This window comes from Ruditapes philippinarum, unplaced genomic scaffold (genome assembly GCF_026571515.1).
Source record: "Ruditapes philippinarum isolate M1 unplaced genomic scaffold, ASM2657151v2 ctg7_1_1_1_1, whole genome shotgun sequence".
Classification (NCBI taxonomy): Eukaryota; Metazoa; Mollusca; class Bivalvia; order Venerida; family Veneridae; genus Ruditapes; species Ruditapes philippinarum.
Window position 1 is genome coordinate 122,985 of NW_026856668.1, and position 26,364 is coordinate 149,348.

Below are 26,364 nucleotides of genomic sequence, written 5' to 3' on the forward strand. Positions count from 1 at the left end.
TGAGCATAATTTGTGCTACAAATTATATTATAAAAATGATATAATATTTTTGCATAATATTGGACGCCATCTTAGATTCTGAAGAGGTATGAATGCGGAATTTTGTGAGATTTTTCGCCCCGTGAAGCGGAAGTGCGGACAAATTTTTAATTTGTCGTATTTTCGTTTTTCCGCCATGTGCTCTGCGCTGATATGGAACAAATAAGTCACCATGTTACAACTCTTGTGATTTGCGAGTTGTGATTTGCTTATCACCCTTGTTATCCAATGATCAATTATTCAAACAATGCAAGGTAAAAATACAAAATTTTTGTTCAACAAAAGTTTAGAGCCAAAACAAACAAATGTGTTCAGGGACAAACATGTCAAACGCAATGCAATTTAATCTAAAGAGAGTAGTTCAAATTTCTTAAAACAATTCTCACAAACATTCTAGATATGTAAATTAAAATATTTTTTTCTCAGATTAAGATATTGACAACATGTGGCAAATAAACATTAACAAGGTTTCGAGGCTCAGTAGGATACATACTCAAATTATGCATACACATTATATGTAAAGGGAGAGTACCTTTAGTACTTATTACCACACAACATTTGTATATAATAAATTTACACATATAACATGCGTTTGATTTTCATTATATATATTTTTCAACAATATCCTCAATAAACCGACATATTATCTCATATTCAAAAGTGCTATGGTGTTTTATATTCATATTTTTATTCTAAAAGAAATAAATGTTTCTTCTGATCGTAGGTATTGTATTCCTTTTTTGATAATCAAACTATTTACATTCTAGAAAGTAGAAAAAATGGTCCCAAACTGAGGAGTAACATAACGTACATTTTCTCATGTCAAGTTCTTACCCATGCAAAGGTCCTGTAATCCAAGGTTTGAATATCAACTCGGTTTGAATTCTTAACTGCTTCTTAGTAAGAAATCTCAAATTCATCATATCATTTGGCCACTCAATTCAACACAGAAAAAACAACTGATTTACAAATGATGATATACATAGAAATATGAATATATAAATAAATCTTTTACCAGTGCTTTGTATTCATGTGGCATTACAAATAACAAGTGTGAACCAAAATAAAATCATCTACGTCCAAACTTTACACTATCTATAAGCGGTATTTATTTTTTCTTTGCATTTATCATTTTTATCCACATTACAATAAAAGAGATACAGTCATACATTGAAAACGACAGTCAACCAGAACAACCAGCTCATTGCGACTCAAAGCACACAAGATAAATGTGCATATGCCAGCCCTGGTGTATTGACATTTGAAATACTCCACCGATGAATCAATTGAAAGTTCTGATTTTGCAAAGCGTTGACAGTTGAAATCAATATTTGAAATATTCCTTCGATGGGTCATTGGAAAAATGCGAAAATGCAAACGTTCGGCTGATCGATATTTGAAATACTCCATCGATGAATCAGTTGTTGTTTGTCATAGAAAACTTCATTGACATGTCTTGTGTTTTCTTTAATAAAAAATAATAAGAACAGTATTCATTTAATATTTGACTATAATTTAAATAACATAAATATTTCAGGCTTCTTAAATCTGCGACTTATTAACAATGACAATGTCACTGCCTACCATTATGTCAGTTTTGTTTTATCTTTTTTTCGTAGTTTTTCCTTATTAAAAAAACTGTTTCATTCAATTTTGAGTTTTAAAATCAAATCAATTGTGTCGTTTGTATCGAAAAAAAAGTTTTAATTCTACTTAACCCTAACCACTAAAGCTACGAATATAATAATGATGAAATAATTACATTTTTCTTTACTTCAGAAAGATCGTACATCTGCGACTTCAGCCACTTGGATTTCTGTTTTGAAAATGTATCTTTTATCTGAAATTGAATTGATACTTCTGGTACATGGATTTTTCATTTTCATCATCAAATAACATATTCTCTTTAAGAATTAATATATCCCAAACTGTGATTTTATTGCTCAATAACATCACTGTTTGGAGTTCGGATGCGGGGAATTATATCACTAGGGCGTAGCCCGAGTTATTTAATGATGCGCATCCGAACGACAAACAGTCATGTTATTAAGCAATAAAATCACCGATTTGGATATATTATTTCGATTCTAACACGAAATCAACAAATAAATGCTGCCAAACATGATATTTAGCTAAATTGCGCCTGATTTGTGTCCGTACTTTTTGTCATCGCGTCACAGTTTTAGTGGTTACGTCACGTGTATAATGATTACGTCACATGTCAAAATATAGAACGTCAAACAGTGATTTTATAGCATAAAAACACACACTTAAGGTTCTTCTATGTTCAATAGGGAAAAATGCCGGTCGTGTTAATATTCACACTTTCTATGTTTGGTTTCGGACTTTTTTTAATATACATGCTTTTTTGATTTATCAAAGATAGAAATACGCGAGTTAGTTTTGAAATGAAACTGTTTTACAAGATAAGAACTCTGTGGAAGAACAGTGACATCAGGACACTTACTAGAGAAAAATCTAGAATCTTGCACAGAGGGTTAGGGAACAAAAACAAAGAGGTGAACATCATAACTTTCAAAGCTTAAATGACTTAAAATAGTTATTAAATGAAACGCCTGTTGTAAAACACAGGGAAAACCATTAATTTGTAGGACATTACGCGACACAATGTCTTTATTTTTAAGCCTTAGCTTTAAATAATTATATTTTTTGTATTACCCATCTGTTCAAAGAAAATTAATACTGTCTTAACGTTTCTCTTTTAGAATAAAAATATCTAAACAACAATAATAAACATTGTATATAAAATATGATAGTGAAATTCATTCATAATTACAATGCCGGCGAATATTTATGCAATTACCTTTTTGTTCATCAGGCAATGAAATATGAAGATCAGCAATCCCTGTTTATAATATAATTGTCCATATTTTAATAACTTCTATAATGATAAACAAACAAAAATACATATACAGCAATATATTTAAACCATTGATAATACTAAAACCGACATACTATAGAAAAAAATAAATACAAACATTCAAAATTATAACAAGATCAAAACAAGGACATATTTATGCAAGTCTTAAAAACGTACAAATATACTTGATAAGTACATATTTACTATAAACATATCCGCTAAAATATGTTTTAAAAAAAATAATATATATTAAATTCTTGTAACAAATCTTAATCTGGAACTTGTACTTGAAATGAGCGGATCTTGCTAGGTTAGTAAAATCCATCATTACTATACAAAAATACTCCGATACTGACCCTTTTATCTTCGCATATACAAACTACAAAGTTAAATCTATGTTTAGTTCTAAGGAAATGCATTCACTTCACATGAAGTTAGCCAAATCAGCATTCCTGTTTCGGCGCCATATGACCTTAACTGTGCTGGTGTGCCATAAAGCCAAACATACACACAAGTCATGCGCCATTACTTCAGCAATGTCATTCGGATAACACTCGTTTTATAATTCGACTTAATCGGGTTGTATATATGCATTTAATACATTGTGAAACAAGCAATTATCTAGAGATATAAAAATATAGGTATGTTAATATTTCGAAACGTACGTTTTTATTTCTGTGATTTTACCCTGAGCTTACTTGCAGCTGTGTCATATCAATATAAAGCCATGTCTCACTTATTAATTACTTTCAAGTCTGCTTATCAGTTTTCGGGTCAAACAAGTCTATTTGTATGGCTTTTACGCACAAACCTGGATTAAAGAATAAGTAGCCTTAATTAACGGGGCATCTCTTTCCCTCGATTCACCTGAATGTCAATTATGACATACCAGATAAAAACTATTCCACATAAAATTGACTTTTTTTACAAATGAATGGATACCTGAAAACTGTTTAAAACAGCAAATATATACTGGAAAATAACTGTGTCATTATTCATTGATAAGGCTCCAAACCCCCAGGTCAGTCCCATCAACGGCATAAGCACCAGTATACAACGCAATGCTGCTCTGAAATGACACAATATAAGATTATAATTATATTTATTTACTTCAATATTTATATGTATTTATTTTAATGTTAAAAAATTGTTTAAAATCTTAGTTTAACTTTGCCTCTAAATCTTTTCTCAGTGTTCGTCAATCAATTGTACATTTTATCATGTCTATCACTATAGGTAATGCTTATTGTCTTAAAAATGCACAAGAAATAAAATATGTTTTGTCAATAAAAATAAAATTTACAAAACCATTACTATTGATACTTTAAAAGAATATGATGTAAAGGTGTTGAAATCAAAGCATATAAATAAAAAAAAAGAACAAAATTATAGGAACAAAGAAGTTATCAAATATTTTTAATATTTCAGTAATGGCACTAAAAGTACGTAAAAGTCCTTGGAAAATACATAAATATAAATATAAAACATGGCAACATTGTCGTACATTGCCCGTCCTTTGTTTGATTTCTTTGCCATTGCTGCTGTGCCGCACATTGTCCGAAGTACTAAGACTACCATGATTAAATTTATCTGAAATGTATTTATACAGACAAGATCATGTTAATGGACCGATAAGCTGTGTAATATTTACCATCGGAAAACATATTTTTGCGACTAAAGCTCTCCAAAGACAACTAGATTATGCAGCGCTTTTTAAACTAAAGATGCCAGAAGATCCTTAAATTTGGCTTTCTCAAAAGAAGTACAAGTTAGTATACATATTATTTTACCTATCTTTACATCGTCCTTTCTACTGCATATTTATGATACTTCAAACAGTCACGTGTGACTAACAGTAGCTGGTTGCAACGGTATATATTAGCTTTATATTGATCTATATTAAAGTGGCGTTATGCCCTTCCAAATTAAATGTACATGTCAGAGTAAAATTAAGTAAGATTTTTTTTATCATAATTGTTTTCAATTTTATAGTCAAGTTCAATCATGATGTGTTCAATCAAAACCCACCTGATTCATTTACAAGCTTTAGAAAGGTGTACATATATCGAAAACATAAAAATCTTCAGCTTTTGTCGTCCAAGTATATAAATAGGGTTTATATTCTTTAACATGCCAGGAAAGTCCAACTGTAAAATTGTACCAAATAAATGAAAATCGAACTAACAGAAGTGCAGTACGAATCATTTTGATGATAAAACGTTATAGGATCCCCAATAGAAATCCACGGTACAAACGGATAAATCCAAAAGGTGCAACAATAAAGCACGGCAAAGCGTTTTTTATGGCTTAACAAGTTCAAAAGTAATACAGCATACATACCAGAACAACAACAAAAACCGGAACAAGAAAAGCCCATATCAATCCAGTCTCAGTTGATAACCAGCATCTGAAACAAATTTTCATGAAATTATATCATTTACATCGGTTAATTTATTTAACCCTATAAAAAACTATTATACAGTCCTGCACGGGTAACATTTTGCTAGATCTAACAGCTCAGATAAATATAATTTTATACTGTAATTGTTTTATATGATTTGTCTCTCAGATGCTACTACGACAAGTTTTGAATTTTATTTTTATCTATTTCTATGGATGTAATGTAAATAACAGAATTATTTCAGCACCATTAGCAGTATAATGTCGTGCCTCGAAGCACTCATTCATAAAAGGCGTCAATTTAAAGTTTCATTGGGGGGTTTGTTAACATTTTAAAAATTCATTCCGATAAGTAAGTTTTAATTGTTGTAAACTTGATAAAACATTCCTTAAGAAATATAGAAAATGTTGTTGTTGTTGTTTTATTATTACTATAATTATGATCATTATTGAGATAATTTTTATCATTGCTATTATTGTTTACTGTTCTTTGTTTTCGTATATTACCTTAGAGACAGGAGAGTGCAAAAAAAGGACAGCCAAAATTTGAAAAGAGTTATTGACTTCCTAATTTTTGTAATATCAGTCTGTTTTGTCGTTCGGCTATTAAACACTCAGTTTTGAAATATGATGCGTAGGAACTGACCACGAAGACAGTAACTTTTATGGCAGTATATTTAAAAATAACAAATTATGTCAACAAAATTATATATACTTACGCCTGTTCGGATCCATATCCGTGTAGCTGTGTAACACCCATAGATATCACGACGATTATAACGGCGACGACTTAAAATATATAAATAATATTGTTACATACTTAAACATACATGTATCAATCACATTTCTTCTAATGTTTTCTATGTTACAGTTATATAACTATTACATATTTCTTTATTCTACCATCGGCAATATAACAGTTCTTTGATTCATGTAATGAGTAAGTTTATGTACAAAAATGTTACTTTATACAAAATTTATTTCAATTTGGTTGTGTAGGAAGCTATAAACTTATGGACACATTCTCGAATTCTTTCATTGAACCAACAAAAACTGAACAATAAGTGTAATGTTTCTTGCTCAAGGACCGGCTTGCTACTAACGGAGTTTGATTCCACCTGGCTAGAGATGCTTAGATTTCTAAATGGAGTGTTAAGTGATATTGAGTCATGTGATGAATAAAGAATCTGACTTGTGATGTCATTTTATACCAATTTTTATGAAACTCACCCGGTAATAATAGCATAACACAGACACACGCCTGCTTAATAACATTGTCCTGGACCCGAATCATACAAAAAAATCATGTCAGATCCTATGTACAAAAAAATACAATACATCTCTTGTATTAAAAGCATCTTAGTAAAGTTAACGTTGCCAATGGCTGTCTATTGATTATCGCATGGAATCATCCGCCACGTGGCACGAATAATTTACAGTAGCTAATATTCATCAGTCATTTGCTATCATTGTGGCGAAATAAGCTGTGTTGTACCTTTACTATCCGGGTGAATATACTTAATTTCCTATCCCATCAGAAAAGAGCAGGGAATACAATCTGAGGAGCAATATTTGTCATCTTATTGTCTTATCCTGAGAAGGCCTTTTACAGGTACATCTTTGTCCCCGTAATATTCAATGGTAAGGCGATCGGACAATGTATATTTATACAAATCAAATAATAAATGAAGGTTGTACACAGCAAATAGATAATATTAGATTTCAGTTATTGTTTTATTTAAGGCGAAGAAAAAAGTTCAGAACATTTTCTTAAGTTTTGTACAAAATAAGAGAATCATGATTGAAAGAAATTGATGAAACAAAAACTAGTCACTCACATTTATAGTTTTCTGTCCCTAAAAGTGAGTTTCATGCTCTTCGGGGTCATTTCCAAAAATATACTCTTTTTTTTTAATTTTAAAAGGAACTAATAAAATTTTTAATTAGAGGACTTCTATAATAATCCAATTGTTGGACTAAAAATATTATTAGTGTAGGATCTCGTCAAACAATGCTTACCTTATGATTTAACTGATTTATTAAAAAAAGAAATATAATGCATATATAAACTTATGTACCATATGACGCTATCATTAGTGGTATGCCAGGTTTTCTAGAACTTAATGGTTTTAGAACAGTGAACGAGATGCTACATCCCTCTGTCAGCATTCCGAAGAAAACGACCAGAAACACAAAGTGAAGAAGTACCGCAAAAGCAGTGCAAATGTCCTAAAATTAGTAAAAGCGTTCAAAACTTAAATACAGCGTCAAGCTCAATATGATATGTTTCTAGCAGAAAATGCAACAAACAAACATTTTATAAGGAAACTGGAGTCCTTTTATTTAATTAATTAATACAACACGTACTTTTTACAATCTAAGATAATGATAATTGTTTATATACATGGATTGTGTGTCTTAGAACACTTTTCTTTTTTTTTTTTTGTAATTAACATTTTATTTCCCATATTGTACAAAACATGTAACAGAAATATTTTTTGGTCAATATAATGTATTGGCAATCAATAAACAGTCAAAACTGTGTCCAAACCACCTAACTAATTTTTCATTTTCATAACAAAAGCCACCCTTACTAACCCTACAGTGCTTAACAGATAGAGGTTTCTCTTGATAAAGACCTCTTCTTGTCTATAGAGGAAATGTTATATTTCTCCTCTGTAAGACCCTGGTCACAGGTTTGACTGTAATCATGCATCAAAGTACATAGTCAATACAAATTCAATAATCTCAATTAAAGCCAAATTAATCAGTACACATACAATGGTTTTAAATGGAGCCATATTAATCAGTACAAATATACTATTAATCAGTCCAAAAAGAAAACCCCAACAAAACAGTCTCGAAAGAAGCAATATTAATCAGTACCAATATAATGGTTTCCCACGAAATTATATTAAACAGTACCAGTACCACATTAACCAGTACAAATACAATACTTTCAATTGAAGCAACATTAATCAGTACACATATAATAATTTTAAATTAAGCAATATTAATCAGTGCAAATACAGTAGTTTTGGATGAAGCAATATTAATCAGTACAAATACAACTGTTTTGAATGAGACTATATTAAAAGAGAACACTTTTCTTAATTTTAATTTTATTGAAATATGTAGGGTCATCTGGATGCATGCAGCTTTAAAAGGACGGACAAGTTAACATTTAGGATCGTTATAAGAATAATTTGTAAGAAAAGAATATATTTTTCCCCAGAACGTTTTAGTATAATTGTCTTTGTTTAATATTCTTATAAGATCATAGCATTACCTTGTTTTCTGTTCTGTTAAATCCGACAAGAAACAGGATATAAGCAACAATTAGCCAACAGGATAAGTTTGTATGAACAATTGTCTGGACAGATTTAACAAACCTGAAACAGATATTATCTTAAATCTTGAACTTTTGAAAAGTGGTAATAAAAATATTGTACGATCATACGCTCGTAAAATGATCGGCATAGTTCGCGAGTTTTCGTGATTATTAAGGTCTTTCTATCTTAAATGTGTCTACGAATGTTTGAAAAGACTTGCCAACTCAGAAAATATAAAATACCAAAAGAAAAAGACTAACTGCTGAAAACTAGCAATCCTTTAAATGTGTCAACTACTAGCTTTACAAATAATTATAATAATCGGAGCGAGACTAATTTGATCATGCTTTATTTCTCTTTTATATAAAATTTTGTTTGTGGTAGTTTTTTGTGTTATTGTGTAATTTCAAACCTCCAGAAAAATGCGTGTATCGCTACACTCAAAACAAGAAAGATCATGGAAACGATGCATCCTATTTTAGATATGAGTGATAGAGCCTTGGTGTGATCCTCGTTAATCTGAAAGTATAAAGTATTTTTAACAAAATTTAAATGCATAATTGTTCTCAAGTTGTATTTTTTACTGTTTTATATTTGAAAAAAAAACCGATAAGCCGATTCTAATTGCAACTAAAATTAAAACTAGATGATATAATTCCTTTATTTCTTCTTTTTCTAGATAATATTGCCAAACAGGAGTGAACAAAATTAAAAAAGAACTTTCTTATTTCCATAGTTAACTGATTAACTTGAACTGATCAAATGTAAATGCTTGACATGTAACATTGTTTCTTTATTTGAAGAGCTTTAGGACACAATGACACTATATATATGGCATTTGACGATATTCTGGATAAACTAAAGGCATCAGACACGTGTGCGTATCATTTTGGGCAAACGCAGGTACCGTGGTAGTTCCAGTCTCACTTTGATAGCTCGTAATGGGAAATTATTGATCTAACACTGATTTTCTGTTTTCAGTTGCTGTCGGGGCAAAATTCTTACTAAAATATGTCTATATAAATTTTTGTTATATATCTGCCGGTGAGTCAAATGATTTTTGTTAAAAATTGATTTTCTTTTGGAACATATGATAGTATTGGTAAACAATCTGTTCACTAATGTTACGAAGTACAGTCTACCCATCAACATAATCAAAACATAGCCTTGTTAGATCAATGGTCTTTTTACAAGCTTGTTGGAGTTTTTAACATGAATAATAATGATGTAACATGCATACATTTAATGCAAACGTTTTACATACCGGTGACGATGATGGACTCATTAGCAATGCAAAATTAGTAAGATGGTCGCAAACGCAAACAACAAAATCTTTGTTCTTGCCATCTGTTTCCTGTCGACATCCCTTATCAGACCAGAAACCTTGTGACGTTTTGCTTTATAATACAAAAGAACAATAAAACTTTGTTAATGTGTTATCGTTACATCGAAATCTCAGAAAAAAGCTACGAAAACAAAACAATGAAACAACATTAACACTTTAAATAATTTTTAATAGTGAAAATAAGCCATGTGTAGCCTATAAGCTGGGAGTTATTTTAAATATTCTTTTCCCCCTCAATCCCGAACTTAACCCAGGGCAATTGTAAAGTCTTTGTTACACAAAAATTGAAATCTTACAAAAGTCACTTTCGAAACGTTTAGGAATCCAATATGGCTTCTATTATGGCCACCATTTTAATGCAAAACTTTTGGTTATCTTTACAGGTAGATTAAGCTGCTAAGAATTTGCCGTTTTGGGTAAAAAGTAGTTTAAACATTTCAAAGATAATTGTGTATTAATAGCAATGCAAATGTAGTTTTTTAGGATTTTCGAATTGACAAATTTCTTTCTTTTGCACATTTGTCTTTTCTCTTTTCTTGCATATTTTTCTTATACGGTTTCAACTTACTATACAAAAATATAACCCTTTCACTGCCATAGGGACGGCTTATGCCGTACCTGTAATTTTCGGCGTATTTGCCCTATGGGCAGCTTTAGCCGTTTCTTTAATTTTAATAATAATAATAATAATAAGTTATTAAAAAATATAAAAATAATAATAAATATAAAGACAATTATACCATCGACAATAATTATTATTATACTTGCAGATTTGGAAACATATATAATTTTTATAATACTTATAAAAAATTACTAATAATTATATAAATTATTAATATAGTGATTTCTTAGAAAATCCTCTGGCAAATAGGTGGTCAATAAAACAATAACCCTCTGGCACCGAAAGGGAAATACTGTGAGTTATTTTATAAACACTGGTCACGCCCGTGTGATTTATAACTGCTTATTATAATCATAATTCGAGCTTTAGGACATCATTAACCGAACACTATTTTAAAAGAGATGTTTTTTTGTTATACACATTTAAATGTAGGAAGTTTAATTTAAAATCCAAAGCAGCATGACAAAAAAAAACGGATATTCAATTGTCTAAGACAGTTAAGACGACATTATGTTCATTTTACCTCTGTCAAGATCATCTGAATAAGTTACAGTAGAACTTCTATGGGTCGAACTTCGATTAGTTGATTTTATTGATGTGTTGAAGTAAAATGAAAGTTCCGATTTTCCCCCTACATATTCCTTATAAAAACCTTTTTATGAGTCAAGTTTTCGTGTGTCGATTTTTTCGATGTGTCGAAGCTTTTTCTTAGTCCTTATAGAATAAATCTAGTGTTGTTGTTGTTATTTACCACAAATAAGTCAAAGTCCTTCGATTATTTTGACATCAATTCTTCTATCTCGAGACATTTTTCACACCTTTTCTGGTCGCGAAGAGGATTTCCGATCAACTTAAGTGACAGGTGTTAATTACACAACCGAGTGTTTAAACAGCTTTTGTATGCGTTTAAATGTGTGAAAAATGCTTTAATCGTTACTATTTTTATTTCCGTAGCGGTATTTGAAAGTACATGTAAACAGTAAGAACTATCATTTGAGTACTTCCGTGTCCCGGTGTCGCGTGATAATCACACGTGAAATATTTACTATCAGCTGGTTTAGTTATTGCCCTTTCGTATTGTTACGCCTTTTGTAACTTCATTGTCTACGTCAACAGTTAGTCCAAATCATTAGCCGTAAGAAGTTTTTTTAACATGTCATATTTATCATTGTATAATGTAAAATATCAGATTAATGAATGAAAGAAATGAAATAGGTTATGTTATAGATCTTATACTTAGGACTAGTCACGGGTTGAAATTTTGTAATTAAGTTCAGACCGATTCATGAGTCGATGTGAGTCATGTGTCGAAGTTTTTACGCATGTCCCACCAACTTCGACTTACCGAAGTTCTACTGTATTTATTTCAAGAGATTGGCTGATATAAAGGTGACTGACCAATAATCACTAATCAAAACAATTTTTAGGATGAAATATTAAAAACCTACCTAAATTATAAAAGGATTGCCCACTCTTTTTAAGATTGAACGTAACAATACATTCTGAATCACATTTATAGAACTATCCGTTGAGCACCTGGTTTATTGATATTTTTTATTAATAAAAGTGGACACAGTTATAGTAAAAAGTAAAGTTATGTGCACTCACTTTTAACACTTGGATTTGCAAAATGTCAATTAAATAAAATGTGATTCCTTAAAGTAGGAACATATGGAGTCCTAAACAGCAACAAAGATTGCTAAAATTTTAAATATCTGCTTAACATTAGTACGATGAGTTACCTCTCTGGTTCCTTCCAAAAAGAACATCTCGCATTATCCAATGTTTTCTGTAAAGTGAAGAAAACAATAATATTTTATGAACATTTTACAATATTTCAGAATATTTTTTATTATTTATTACTATTATCTGTGTTCTGCTTAAAAAATCATTAATAAAATTATTACAAAAGTTGAATTTCAAAAGCAGATTGTAAAGTGTTGAACTGTTTACTTCTTTTCTGTTCTTTAAATATCTGGAATCAAAGTGATCAATCGGAAAACCTGCTGGTTAGTTCAATTACCAAACAAAGACCAAATCCATCAATCTTATGAAGATGTTTAGCCTACATATGTATTTGGCTATGTGTCTGTAATGACGCATGGTTAGGTACCCTTTGCCTTCAGCTTCAGAGATGTTTATGATACCCTTTAAGTGACTTACAAATAAAATTCGATCATGTGAACAAAAATTGAAAAATCGTTACGATTAATAGCTAACGGACCAAGGTTCAGGAATTTTTTTTTATTAAATATGGGCTGTATAAAACGCATATAGAAATTGCTTCATTGAAAATTATTCGTACTATTTGGAATATGAAAAAGGTTACTTACATTATACAACTGAAATTTAATTTTAACCGGGCTTGCAAGCCGTCGCTCATGATTGGGATATAATGTAAATGATATGACTGGTGCATTCAGCTGTAGATCCTCGGACCTGTTAAGAAAGCAAGAAAGAGTAAAAGTAGTTTCTTAAATGAAAGTATAAATAAGAATTTAAACTTATTTGAAAATTTGGCAAAAGATTATCTCTAAATAGATTACTTATGAATACGATTCCAGAACAATGCTATAAAGTCATCGTCGAAACCCACGATACACATTCCCTTTATACTACATTCAATATGTATACGGTAAATAGCCTGGTTACCAAGGATGCTTTAAAGGAAACCTCTGGTCACTTTATTCTACCTTTTCTAAACTCTTCCACCGCCGAATCCAGGCCATGCAGTCTGACTAAATTCAAATTGTCTACACATCACAAAAAAATCGAAAATGAACTGTGCTAGAAATGGAAGAATGACGTATTAAAGTACGGCAATGTTCACGATGTTACTTCCCTTCTTAAGAAATAGAAGTAAAATACATGTACAATTTTATGGTTAAATCACTTTGGCAAATACGAAAACTTTATTCATAAAATGTTTAATTAATCTCCAAAGATAAATAATAATAATCAATAAATGTAAACCTACATAGTATTGTTAGTTGATGATGGAATAATCATTGATAGATTTCTGTACATAATTCCACTAAAAGACTCAACTGTGCCTGCAAAAATAAATCATCATTACACTATTGAAAGTCAAGCATAAATTTAAAACTGAATCATTATGTACTGATATGTTGCATATAAGATATTTAAGCAGTAGTTAAAGTTATAAAAAAGCCATTACTATAAATTAAAAGGGGGCTTAAGTAACGTTTACTCTTTTAGGATATTTCTGGCATGCGTTGTATGCAAAAGATGAGCCTTAGTTCATATGGCCCTGGCGCTCTCATTTCATCGGGATAAACTTACATTTGTTCAAAAGCTGCTATTGTATAAAACGGGAGAATTAGCGGATCATGATCCATATAAATAACCTTTATTTTAACAGATTACATTGATTTAAGATTTTTAAATGTAATTGTATGTTTGTCTGTGCGTGCGTGCGTGTGTGTGTGTGTTTTCTTTTTTTTTGTGTATGTGTTTTTGTTATCTTTGGTTTCTATATATTGATGTGTTTTTAAATTTCGATGATCTTGACAGTTCTTGTCCATACCTTGGCAATCAGCCTTCCGAATTTTAGTCAATAACAATTTCTTTGCAAGTGATTGACTATATATTCCACATGATAAGACTTTATACACCTTGGGTTATTTGACACCTGAATTTCCATGACATAGTAAAACATACATTTACATGACTTTACAAAGAATAAACACATTATCATTACGTTCAACCACAATCGCATTTTTTTCGCAAGCATTGTTTTATAATCAAGTGCTACGTACTATCACAGTCAATTTCAAGCCTATCCTTTCTTGATCTAGCCCAATCAGGGATATCTTCATTTTCACGCTTGGGGAAATTAAAAGCATTCTTAGAAAATTGCACTGATCCCATATTTAAATCTGAAAAATAATACGGAATTAGTTAATGCGTTTGTACCTTAAAAATCTTCCCAATAATAAGAAAACTCGAAGTGCATATTGATTATCTATGATTCTAAAATCCTTCTTAGGATCTAAAATTAAATAAGAAAAGATAAATCTCTCTGTAATATTAACTTTAGACATTTTAGAAAATGGAATTGAACACAGTCCAATTTTTAAGTCGACCCTTAACAATTATATTAAGTAAAACCTATTGTCCTCCAGTAGAAGTACATTATTCTTTTTTTCTAGTATCCACCATGCAGTAAAGCGAATATTCAAATATTGTTTCACTGATAGAATTTCCTGACATAAATTTTCTGTAACGTTGAAAATAGGTCATTTCTAATTTACATAAAAGGCGTACATAAATTTGGCTTTGATATGTGAACCGTAACATTTTTGGACGATGTCAAGATCTTCTCCACAAAACGATCTGTTGTCTTCAGAATACTGTCCGCCCCGGAACCTGTCTATATAAAACAAATCATGATCAGAACACTGTCCGCCCTGGGACCTGTCTATATAAAAACAAATTATCAGCAGAACAATGACGGTCCTTGAACTTCTGTAAATAAATCAAACCATAATAAGAATCATGTGCGCCCCAGACCTGCCGTAAAATTAATCAACTAACCATAATCATGACATTGCCTGCCCCAAAATCTTTCTAAATAAAACATGCCACATAAAAATGTGTGCCCTGGAACATGGATTTACATCATCCTTCATTGAAGACTTTTAGCAGTATTATCCTCAGCGAGTGATACATTAACTGCTATCACTAACCAATGTGTTATAAGTATATAAACGTTTCTAAACTGCATTTAAGACGACTCATAAGAAAATCAGATTAACTTCTATTATAACCAGTCAATTCGTTTCGAAAGAGAAGTACATGTCTACGTGATGTATGATAAAGCAAGGACTATCAGAGATTGATTAAAATGCATTCATTAACTAGAAGTTTAGAAGTTTATTTTTGCAATATCTACTTTTTATTTTTCAAACACTCCAACAGTGTAAAATATTAGGTGTTTATTTGAAAAGCGAATCCTTTGATAAAAAAATGCAAATTTTGTTGCATAGTTAAATTGCTTTTGGGTGAGCTCATCAACAAATTAAAATTACCATATTTATAATTGCCTTCCATGTCTGTGTTGTACTTTCGTCCAGAATATTGTTAACTGTTTGTATATATGACTGAAACACAGAAATAATGCATTATAATTTACAAAACTTTGCAAAAATATTTTCCTGATGCTATTATTTTGTTAGATATGAAAATGAGTACAGTTTTCAAGTTAAATTGTTTCTTATCTAAACATCAAATTCTCATCATCGTACTGTACTGTCGTTGTATGGGCAGGAGCTAAAACACTGCCTTACATATATATTTCTACCAAAGCGCTAAAGTTAAAGGTCCTATAGGGGATGTAGTATACTAAGATACTTGTCTCATCCGTACTGTACTGTATTTACGGCAGGCAACAGAGTCGTTGTATAGGCAGTAGTATTTCATGCAGTCAGTTTTTATATATGCCACTATGTAGGCATATAATGACATTTCCAAACAACAGAACTAAGGGGTACTAAGTTATATATATCAACTATATATTTAATTTTACCATAGGTGAAAACATATTGACCAATAACATAAAACCCCATTAAAAATATATACATTTGTGGGACATATATCATTTACTACTAAAACCGGCCTACGGGCACTATGTTAGAAGGGTAGCCTACGCCCCCATACATCGTTTTAAACATGCCAGAGTTGCGAGGCCTTATGTATGCCCCACATTAAATATAAACCCCACAAGTATGGTCTCAAATAGACCGATGCCCCGTAAATGGAGGAATGTGACTGTATATATATATATAACTTAGTACCCCTTAGTTCTGTTGTTTGGAAATGTCATTATATGCCTACATAGTGGCATATATAAAAACTGACTGCATGAAATAATGCCACTCAACTCGGTCTTATAAATAGGCCCCGTAAGTGAAGATATGTGTGAATATTATTTATATATATATATATATTTCTGTCAAAGCGCCTAAGTGAAAGGTCTTATAGGGGATCTAGTATACTGATCGTTACATGTTAAGATACTTGTCTTACCCATACTGTACTTTATTTAGAGTTGTTGTATAGGCAAGAGCTATAACACTGCATTTCATATATATTTCTGCCAAAGCGCTAAAGTTAAAGGTCCTATAGGGGATCTTGTATACTTTTATATCTAGTATATTCTTTATTCGGCGGGAGATACTGTGTTCTCAGGAACAAGACTTAGTAGCACACATCATTTGTATCTATATCGAGCAAATTTTGAAAAAAAAAATGTGTTTTTTTTAATTAAGCATAAATTTAATGTCTATATAAGATGTGATGAATGATATTAACTTGACTTCGCAGGCATATGGCAATATATTGAGAGACAAAATCGGGTCTTCTTACGCCAGAATAAAACTAGAAATGTTCGATATGATCTAAGCAATATCAGCTTGGTAAAAAATAATACATTACATAATCATTATGATTAATTTACACATTGTATGTCCGGTTTTAACCATTTGTTGAAATAGTATCCTGTTGCAGATCTTACGTGTTGGCCACAGTAGTTCGGGTCAAAGGAAAATGGATATACATGACATAAATCAGTAAAGTAATATAGTGGTTTCATTTTCGTGATTAAACCAACTTACATCTGTTATATTGTCAAGGCGTGTTGAATTGACCGGGAAAACATCTGTTATCAGTTCAAGTATTTCAATAGCAGTTGCTATATCTCCGATCAGAAGTGTGTTATTCTCGTTGGTATCTGATGTAGCATTTGATAGGTTGTCCAAAATCTCATTTATGTACACATGATCTTTATTTTTGTTCTCAATCAACTTTGATACAAAAAACAACAAATATTTTCAAAAGCACTCAAAATACTTGAAAGATTACTTTTACGATGAAGTGGATCAAAATTAATCATATGGTAAAGACATCATGGAACGGTAAGAGAAAAAGCACGAGTTCTCGCAACGTCATTTTGAGGTATTTCGTATCCAATTGCATCCAAAATGATGAGAAAATGTACCACTTGTCATTGCATTCTTCGATATTTGAAATTATTTTAGAATATGATAAACAAGATCAACAAGGAAAAGCGGCGTTCAATGAACGCAACCCCCACCCGACCAACAACAAGAGCAATTGTGTTTACCTGTTTCAGCTTTGTTTTGGGTTGAAGACTCTATAAAGGAAGTATTGAGGGCTCTTATTTAAACAGATCACCAAAACGTGCAAGAGTTAAACTTGGCGTTAAGTAGAGGTGCTCATGCAGAATATCCTTTTAGAAGAGTATTTATTTTCAGTGAGTTAACGTGGGGCGTGTGTTCAAACCTACTGGGGGCAAACATTTATTTAATTTTTTGTACAGTTTTTTGTTTTCGTCCAGTCAGATAATTGTTTTCAAATTTATTCTTTCTTTGAATTTTTGTGCAGATTTAGATATTCTTTTTAGTATGGATTTAGATAAAATATGGTAGATTTTCAATGAAAATATTTTTGGTAACATACTGTTACTCTAACTTCTATGGTGGCTGATTTGTGCCATTCGTGTTTTCGCCCAGCGAACCCGCCAAGCCAAAACTCGAGAATTAGCAAGTTAACATGGCGGGAGTGCGGAGCAAAAACACTCTAATTAGCGAGGGCGTGGGTCAAAGTTTAATAAATAAAACTTCGGCCGCAAGGGCGTAGAGCGAGATTTAAGAAATAAAACGGCGGAGGCGAGGAGTTAAAACATGCTTATGATTGCCCTCGCTGACTTTGCTCGCGCCTCGCCATTTAATTTCTTAAATCTAGACTTTTCGATTGTTAGGGTCGCGGAGCGAATACACGTTAATTAGCGGGGGAGTTGGGCAAAGTTTTATTTATTATACTTCGCTCCGCGCCCCCGCATATAAGCGTGTTTTCGCCCGGCGACCCTGAAAAGCAAAAAGGCGAGAACAAGTTAAATGGTGGGGCACGCAGCAAAAACACGCTAATAAGCAAGGGCGCGGGCTGGAATTAAATAAATAAAATGTCGCCCCGCGGGGGCACGAAGCAAGATTTAGGAAATAAAACGGCGGAGCACGGAGCAAAAACACGCTTATTAGCGATGGCGCGGTGCGAAGTTTAATAAATAAAACTTCGCCCAGCGCCACGCTAATTAACGTGAATTCGCTCCACGATCCTGACAATCGAAAAGTCGAGATTTAAGAAATCAAATGGCGGGGGCGCGAGCAAAATCAGCGAGGACACTAATGAGCTTATTTTTGCTCCGCGCCTCCGCCGTTTTCTTAAATCCCATTCCGCACCCTAATGGGGCGAAGTAAAATTAATTACAATTCAACCCGCGAACCGCCTCGCCATTTTAACTTGTTAATTCTCAACTTTTGGCTCGCCGGGGTCGCAGGGCGAAAACACGAATCGCACAAATTAGCAACCATTAACTTCTGTATTGTTTGAACTGTATCTAGATAACTATTATGATCAAATAATGTAAATTTATCAATGAATTTTGAATCATTGGCAGTAATACATCAAACAGTGCCTGTGTCACTTAAAGTAAACCAAGAATAAAAATATCCTCATTTCTTACCTTTCTGTAAATCTGTGCAATTGAAGATCTGGTGCAGTTGTAGACAGGGTCCTGATAGGCTCCACTTACGTTACAGTACTTTGATATATACCCTGTAAAAATAATTGAATACTTTACTATTGTAGGCTTATAATCAACTTGCTCATGATTGGTCTTAGGCAAAAAATGTACATGTATTTCTACACGTTCATGGTCAGTAAGTCTATACAACATAGATTTTTCTTAATAGTGTTAATGTTTCCTTTATCTTTGCTATGTCAAAATTAGATGTTTCGGGTTAAAATACCAACTTGTGACAATAAGTCTTCTCATTGATTACTTGATGTTTTATTTTATCCAAGGTTTCTACTTTTCCTCGTATACCTATATTGGAATCTTAATCAGAAATGACCTACTTTGCAAACATATTTTAAAACATCCTTGTAAATGTGTATGAAACATTATGTTCTTTATTAATTTCTAAAAATAGCTCGTTCTGAAAACAACTCCTGAAAAAATTTGGACCATAAGACGGCACATAAGATGAAATATAATATTTACTTCTGATGATGTTTAATTTCACGGAGGAACAGTTTTTTAAACAGATAACGTGTGTCATTACTTTTAAAACGAAGACTTTTTGGTATAATTACCTAAAGTTTGTTAAAATATTTGTCACTATCATTGAACTTAGTCATTTTCCAGCGTGATTTTCAGTTTGACAGAAAATATTTATTTGATAAATGTATAGCAAAGATTCTTATGCTTAGTGTAAAGTTTTGTTTTTACTGGAGATTTTGAAAAGCGCCCAGACCAAACGAAGACGATGGTGACGTTTATGAAGTATACCTGTACATTACAGAGCCATTTTTCGCTTGTTGAAAAGGTTGTTTTTATGTCAAGATCGAATGAAAGATATGTGTGGTTTAGTGTGATAGTTGTTGCAAAACGCTTAAGCGTACAAATGTTAAGACATAAAATTTCGACAGTTGTTCGTATACATGCACTGCTTTAAAAAGTGACGAATATGTAAAGTTAATGTAATTATTACTTTAAAATCTACACTGCTTTTGCCCTTGCTTTTGTCATGTTATGATTGCTTTTCTTTTACGTGTTTGCTGTTACAGTACTTGGACAATTTGCTTTGATACAGGATTGCTGTTCATATGTCCTATCCTGACAATCCCTTTCGTAACCTTTTGAGCATTTTCTATATAGAACTTGAAAGCATTTCTGATCTTTCTTCGTGCAGCATATCAAGTGACATCATAATAACCTCGCAGATCACTCTAAGTCTAGCGTTTTTTTTGTCTGACGCTTAAATTTTATTTACCGCAAAGTAATTACGTACATAAATGACAAAAAAAACTTACCAGGTGTTGATTCATAGGTTGTAGGCGATTTCGTATGTGGTGACGTAACAACTGATGGAAAAGGTGTTGATTCATAGGTTGTAGGCGATTTCGTGTGTGGTGACGTAAGAACTGATGGAAGAGGTGTTGATTCATTGGTTGTAGGCGATTTCGTATGTGGTGATGTAAGAACTGATGGAAGAAGTGTTGATTCATAGGTTGTAGGCGATTTCGTATGTGGTGACGTAAGAACTGATGGAAGAGGTGTTGATTCATAGGTTGTAGGCGATTTCGTATGTGGTGACGTAAGATCTGATGGAAGATGTGTTGATTCATGGGTTGTAGGCGATTTCGTATGTGGTGACGTAAGAACTGATGGAAGAGGTGTTGATTCATAGGTTGTAGGCGATTTCGTATATGGTGACGTAACAACTGATTGAAGAGGTGTTGATTCATAGGTTGTAGGCGATTTCGTATGTTGTGACGTAAGAACTGATGGAAGAGGTGTTGATACATAGGTTGTAGGCGATTTCGTATGTGGTGACGTAAGTGCTGATGGAAGAGGTGTTGATGGCTTCACTGATGATGAAAAATAGTACCATGTATATCTTCAAAGTGAAATTAGGCATACAGTTTTCTTTCAGACACAATATACCCCAGTGTTTGATAGACTACGCACGAAAAAAATATTTTTAAAGAAAACCAAATCTTCATGGCAATATGCTTACTCAATTATATTTTAATGATATACTGAGGTGTATCATCATAAAGCAATATTAGCACATATGTGAGACCTATTTAATCATTGGCATCCTCATCGTAATTCCGTAGGATTGTTTAACATGATTGTTAGAAGCATTTTACCAAATCTTTAAAAAGAACTTCTGATAAATGTGGTATGGGTCGGATATAAGTTGAGAATAAAGAGTTTTCATTTCACCTTTAAATTTGAAATTGACCTTGATCTTGTGTTTAAAATCAGCTATATATTAGTTTGATTATCGCTTTCAGAACATAAATCCTTATAATGTTTTAAAGAAAGGGAATTTATAATGAGCAGTTAAGTTACCAAAAATATTTAAATTTAATTGAAAATCATTAATTTCATTAATATCAGTAATCGTTTATGCCCTCACACACATTTTAATTTTATAAAATTCGACTGCCAATCTACCCAGAACCTTGCGTTTTATCATTTTCATTTCATACTAAATCCATTTTCGTTTAATGTTCCTTTGCAGCTGTCTTTTTCATCTTCAGTACGACTTTTATTTGACTATAAGTTCATATTAAGAAACAAATATATCTGAAGCTTTACACTGTTTTATTTTATACAATTATTAAATTTTTCCAAACAGTTATTGTTCAATCGCCATTGTACTGCTCAATCTTTTGAATACAAAACATAATGATCTCACTTTTGAAAATAAGCATAATGTGACTTTAACATTAAATGCATTTTTATAAAGGCTGCTGCTAGCCAACACATTTAAACATATCCATGTATTTTTGAATTTTTTACCCATCATACCTAGCATTGCGGTGCATGACATTTTGTCGAATATGACAGTTGGTCGAATTTGACAGTTCGTTGACACTATGACTACGACAACTGATCGAATGTAATTTGTAACACTACGGCGACTGATCGAAAATAAATTTTAATCCTGCAACACTTGAAATCAACCAACCATGAAAGGCGCACTTGATTAGATAGTTATATTGGTAAGAAAATATGAATAATGATCAGCTTTCTCAAAACTACCGTTAACTTTGATACATATGGGAAAAATAACAAAATAAAATATTAAGTGAACAGTTAAACAAAAAAAATATGTAACTCCATAAAAGATATTCCATGGATTTCCTTCAAGGAATTGCGTATACTCGTACATGTAATATAAGATATTGACTGTTATAGTCACAAATGCTGGGTTTTTACCATACCGCTCCTACCTTAAGTTGACAGCGGCACCATAAAAGCATGAAATAACGAAATGTAACATGAAATATTTTATAAGTTAAGTAATACCTTCATTGGTCATATTCAGTGAGTGAGTTTTGGCCCGAAGATTTGGTATATCTTTACGATTTTTAGCGTAAAAGATTTGAATATGTCCTACTTTAATAGATACATATTCAAGTGGCCAGCCAGTGAACCAAAATCTACCGTGAAGTTTGAACTGAATCTTTTCTATCTGAAAATGTAAACAAAAATCAAAAATTTATAAATGTTGCATTAAAACTCCATACCATATTACCATTGAATTTTTTATTGTACGACATATATGTTTAAAGAAAGAATCTTCACAAGGATCAGTACAACAAGTGCTCTTACCATTTCCACTCTAAATATCTTGAAGGGAGTCCTCCATCTTTCAATTTGGACGAAAGCATATATCATTTTTAGGGGAAATTTAAAAAAACTGACTGAATTGCGGACATGTCCAAACGGCAGTGACGTGTCACCTGATCTTGGCTTACATTGGTCGTATGTGTATAAGATATTGTCGCCAGCAGGCTAAGGGTTACAATAAATATTCAACGTATAATTAATTTTGAAATGTTTTATAATAAGTATATGCAATTATATACAACAGAGAAAATGAATACCACTCGGTTTACTATTTAAAGTATGCGTCTGTCTGAATGTATGCTTGCGTTGAGTTGTGCGTGTACGCACGCGTGTGTGTGCGTGTGCACGTGCGCGCGCGCGTGTGTGTGTGTGTGTGTTGTGTGGGTAAGTGGATGTGCTTGCATGCGTGCATGCACGTGGGCATACGTACGTGTATTTATTTTTGTGCATGCATGCATGTTAGGAACGTTGTGCACCTGATGCAAAAGGATGATTAAAAATCAGCTTTTGACAGATACTACTACAATCTTCTTTGCATAGTAAGGGAACAGAAAGTAAGGTCAATAGCCCCTCGCACCTACGGCGCTCTCCAATGCAACTCTTTCACCCAAAACGTTACAACAGGTATGTTTTTCACCCATACGTTACAAGTTACATGTTTGTTGTGCATGTTTGTTACGTTTATACGAAATGATAGAAACTTTAGCATACTCAAGTAAATAAAATGAAAAATAAAAGACTAAATTACATTTCAACTTATCTGTAAATAAATTTTTAATGCTGTTGAACACTTCATGTAATTAAGCATATTATAATCTTTGCCAGAAAAAAAAAACACATAGGCAATGTTCTGACATCTAAACTTTTTGCAATTAAAAAAAATGTTTTGGTTTGGTAAAATACAACTGAACAATTATCAAAACCATTCTTCTTCATAAGTTTTTTTTAACAAACATACATACCGGTCGAATATCTCGGGCAGAAACGTTGAATGTATCTACACCACCATTCTTAAATGATCCATCAAGGTCGTCTATTCTTAGTGTTTCTCCATTCGCTCCAAACAAAATTATGTCAACGGTAGGAAGTACATTATAGAAAGCCTTAGACCCAGTTTTAGTACTAATGATGTAATTTATATCTAGTTAAACAAAATGGTTTTCATAATTATCTTGAAGCCAAACTATTTTAAGTTATTTACTACAAATAAACAATATTATGTAATATTTCTAAAAGTATAATAATTTTGTAAAACTAAGTTATCGGTAAATACAGCAGCACATACTTATGTTTATTTAATAAGAATCTAGAAATGGATAATTGTAAACTTTAATGCTTTGTTTTGTTTTGTTTTACATCGCACTAACAATATTTAGGCCAAATGACGCCTGTAGAGCAAAGGTGACAAGGTGATAAACAGAATATAAAGCTGCATGCATCCAACAACAACATTTCAAGAAAGTCAAACTTGAGAATAATTTGTGCCATTGCGCCACGAAATCCCCGTTGCGTAATTTAGTCAGACCAGTTCAAAAATTACATGAACAGCAAAAATTAGGTACACGGTTCACTAGGTCATATAATAGTGCATGGTGATATTGTTGTTATAATATGCGCTGCTACGTTCTATTTTCCGGAAGATGAAATAGTAAAAAGCCACTCAGAAAACAATATACGATTTATACAGTTTAAGGGATTAAAACGGAATGACCCAATGATCGTAGTGTTAAGTAACTAAATAACGTAAATGACATTTTTCTGATATTTCTTTGTACCGATTTGTTCACTTCGATATTAATCTTTAGTTAAGTCGTATTTTGAAGCGGAGCATGCGCAAACCAATTTGTGTAGACTGATTCTAGTGATTTAAGGCTTAAAATGCGATGCATTAGCTTCAATTTGTTACGCATAAATGGATGCCGCCAGCAACACTGTGGAGGTATGATGACCTCTCCAATAATGGTAAGTAAATATTGATAAAGATCAACTTGGTCAAAACTACTGTTAACTATGAAATACATGTATAAGGGAACAATCAAAAAGTTTGATTGAACTGTTTCGCAGTGGAATATCTTACTTCATTATTTATACAAAATATTTGGCCACATTTTAGTTTGAAGTTAGCTATAATGGATAATAAACAAGATTTTTTAATGAGTTCACATGGTAGCCGAAAATTTAGTTTTGATGGTTATAAACGTTTTAAACATTTTAAATATCGCATAAAATATATGCGCTAATTCATACTTTATCTATGTTGTAAGTGGGGATAGTGAACAGCATAGTTTTTTTAAATCATAAAATAAATGATATAAAGTTATAGAAAAATCATTAGTTATTTATCAAAACGCAATGCCATATCAATGATATATGTATAATCAGCTATGAAATTTTCTGACAAGTTAAAAACATATGCCCTAGTATAAACAGTTGTAAAGATATATAACTCAGATTATATAATCATATAAATATCAAAATAAGTTAAAACGAATCTATGAACCTGCCTGAAAAATCGCAATATTTGATTTTTAAAATGATTGTTATTACACTTTGTCGCAGCAGTTTGTATAAGTAATTAAAAGTGACCATGACGGTCATCCATTTAGCATTAACGTTACAAACCTGTGATTTGATGTGATTTCAAGTGATCTTTGATTTTTAAAATGAATATTATTACATTTTGTCGCAGCAGTGTATATAAATAATTAAAACCTCACCGTGACGGTTATCCATTGAGCATTAATGTTATAAACCTGTGATTTGATAGGACTTAAAGTGATACGAAAAGACGCCAAATGGATGTACATTTTGAATTGAATAACGTTTCAAACGCCTGCTATTTCGTAAAATATTTCGCTTATTTAAACTTTATCTATGTTTAAAGTGGGGATAGTGAATAGGATAATTTTTTTGAATATATAGTACATGATATCAAAATATAATAAAAAAAATCATAAGTCACTTTAAGTCTAGCGTCTTTGAAATTTTATTTAGTGCAGAATAATTAAATAAATGACAAAACAATCTTACGATTATCATTTGCTGAAGACGAAGTTGTTGTTGTTGTCAGAATATATATGATTCCTAACCAAACTGTATTCACAAAAGGCGTTGACATTATCTTAAACATTGTATGCAGGCATGTAAAAACAGAATTTATCACATTAGTAAATGTAGTATAATTAAATTTGACGATGGCGAGCTTTCCCCGAATGCCTTTATAGCACTGCTGTTAAACTGTATATCATTATATCAAGGATAACCAAATTTATTTGTTTCATATAACCCTATACAACTGCACAGATTTATATTTATGCACGTTTGAAACGTCTCTTATCATTGGATCATCGTGACGTTTAAATAAACTGTTAACACGGCTGCTATCAATTTATGAAGTAGCATTTTTTTCTCTTATAAAGGAGTTAACTTTACTGTATTATAAACTATTCAAAATGATAAGATTCTTGAAAAGTCGTTATAATTAATATTGTAAAT

General features: G+C 31.9%; 1 protein-coding gene across 2 annotated transcripts; it reads right to left on the reverse strand.

Moving 5' to 3' along the window:
• Positions 1-262: 262 nt before the first annotated feature.
• Positions 263-26,036, reverse strand: LOC132747253 (adhesion G protein-coupled receptor B3-like). 2 transcript variants are annotated; one of them, XM_060736579.1, is made up of 23 exons: positions 25,900-26,036; positions 23,832-24,010; positions 22,546-22,711; positions 20,535-21,092; positions 19,183-19,274; positions 17,255-17,443; positions 15,671-15,742; positions 14,907-15,012; positions 14,399-14,518; positions 13,597-13,672; positions 12,953-13,058; positions 12,362-12,408; positions 9,917-10,049; positions 9,065-9,171; positions 8,610-8,712; positions 7,399-7,549; positions 6,040-6,109; positions 5,261-5,327; positions 4,425-4,510; positions 3,863-3,989; positions 2,864-2,905; positions 1,802-1,879; positions 263-1,504 (listed from the first exon to the last, which is right to left on the reverse strand). In XM_060736579.1, exons 1-23 carry the CDS (start codon positions 25,997-25,999, stop codon positions 1,457-1,459), a joined length of 2,823 nt encoding a protein of 940 aa, XP_060592562.1. In that variant the 5' UTR covers positions 26,000-26,036; the 3' UTR covers positions 263-1,456. The 2 variants fall into 2 exon arrangements, with proteins under 2 accessions (XP_060592562.1, XP_060592563.1); XM_060736580.1 differs by lacking the exon at positions 20,535-21,092 and having other exon boundaries at positions 264-1,504.
• Positions 26,037-26,364: the final 328 nt, after the last annotated feature.

Excerpts from the sequence above, each read along its gene's own strand:
- LOC132747253 (XM_060736579.1), bottom strand. The coding sequence starts at position 25,999 with ATGTTTAAGATAATGTCAACGCCTTTTGTGAATACAGTTTGGTTAGGA. Across the intron at positions 21,093-22,545 it reads ACTGAATATGACCAATGAAG|TGAAGCCATCAACACCTCTT; the intron begins GTATTACTTAAC and ends TTTCATCATCAG. Across the intron at positions 13,673-14,398 it reads GCTTGAAATTGACTGTGATA|GCACAGTTGAGTCTTTTAGT; the intron begins GTACGTAGCACT and ends TTATTTTTGCAG.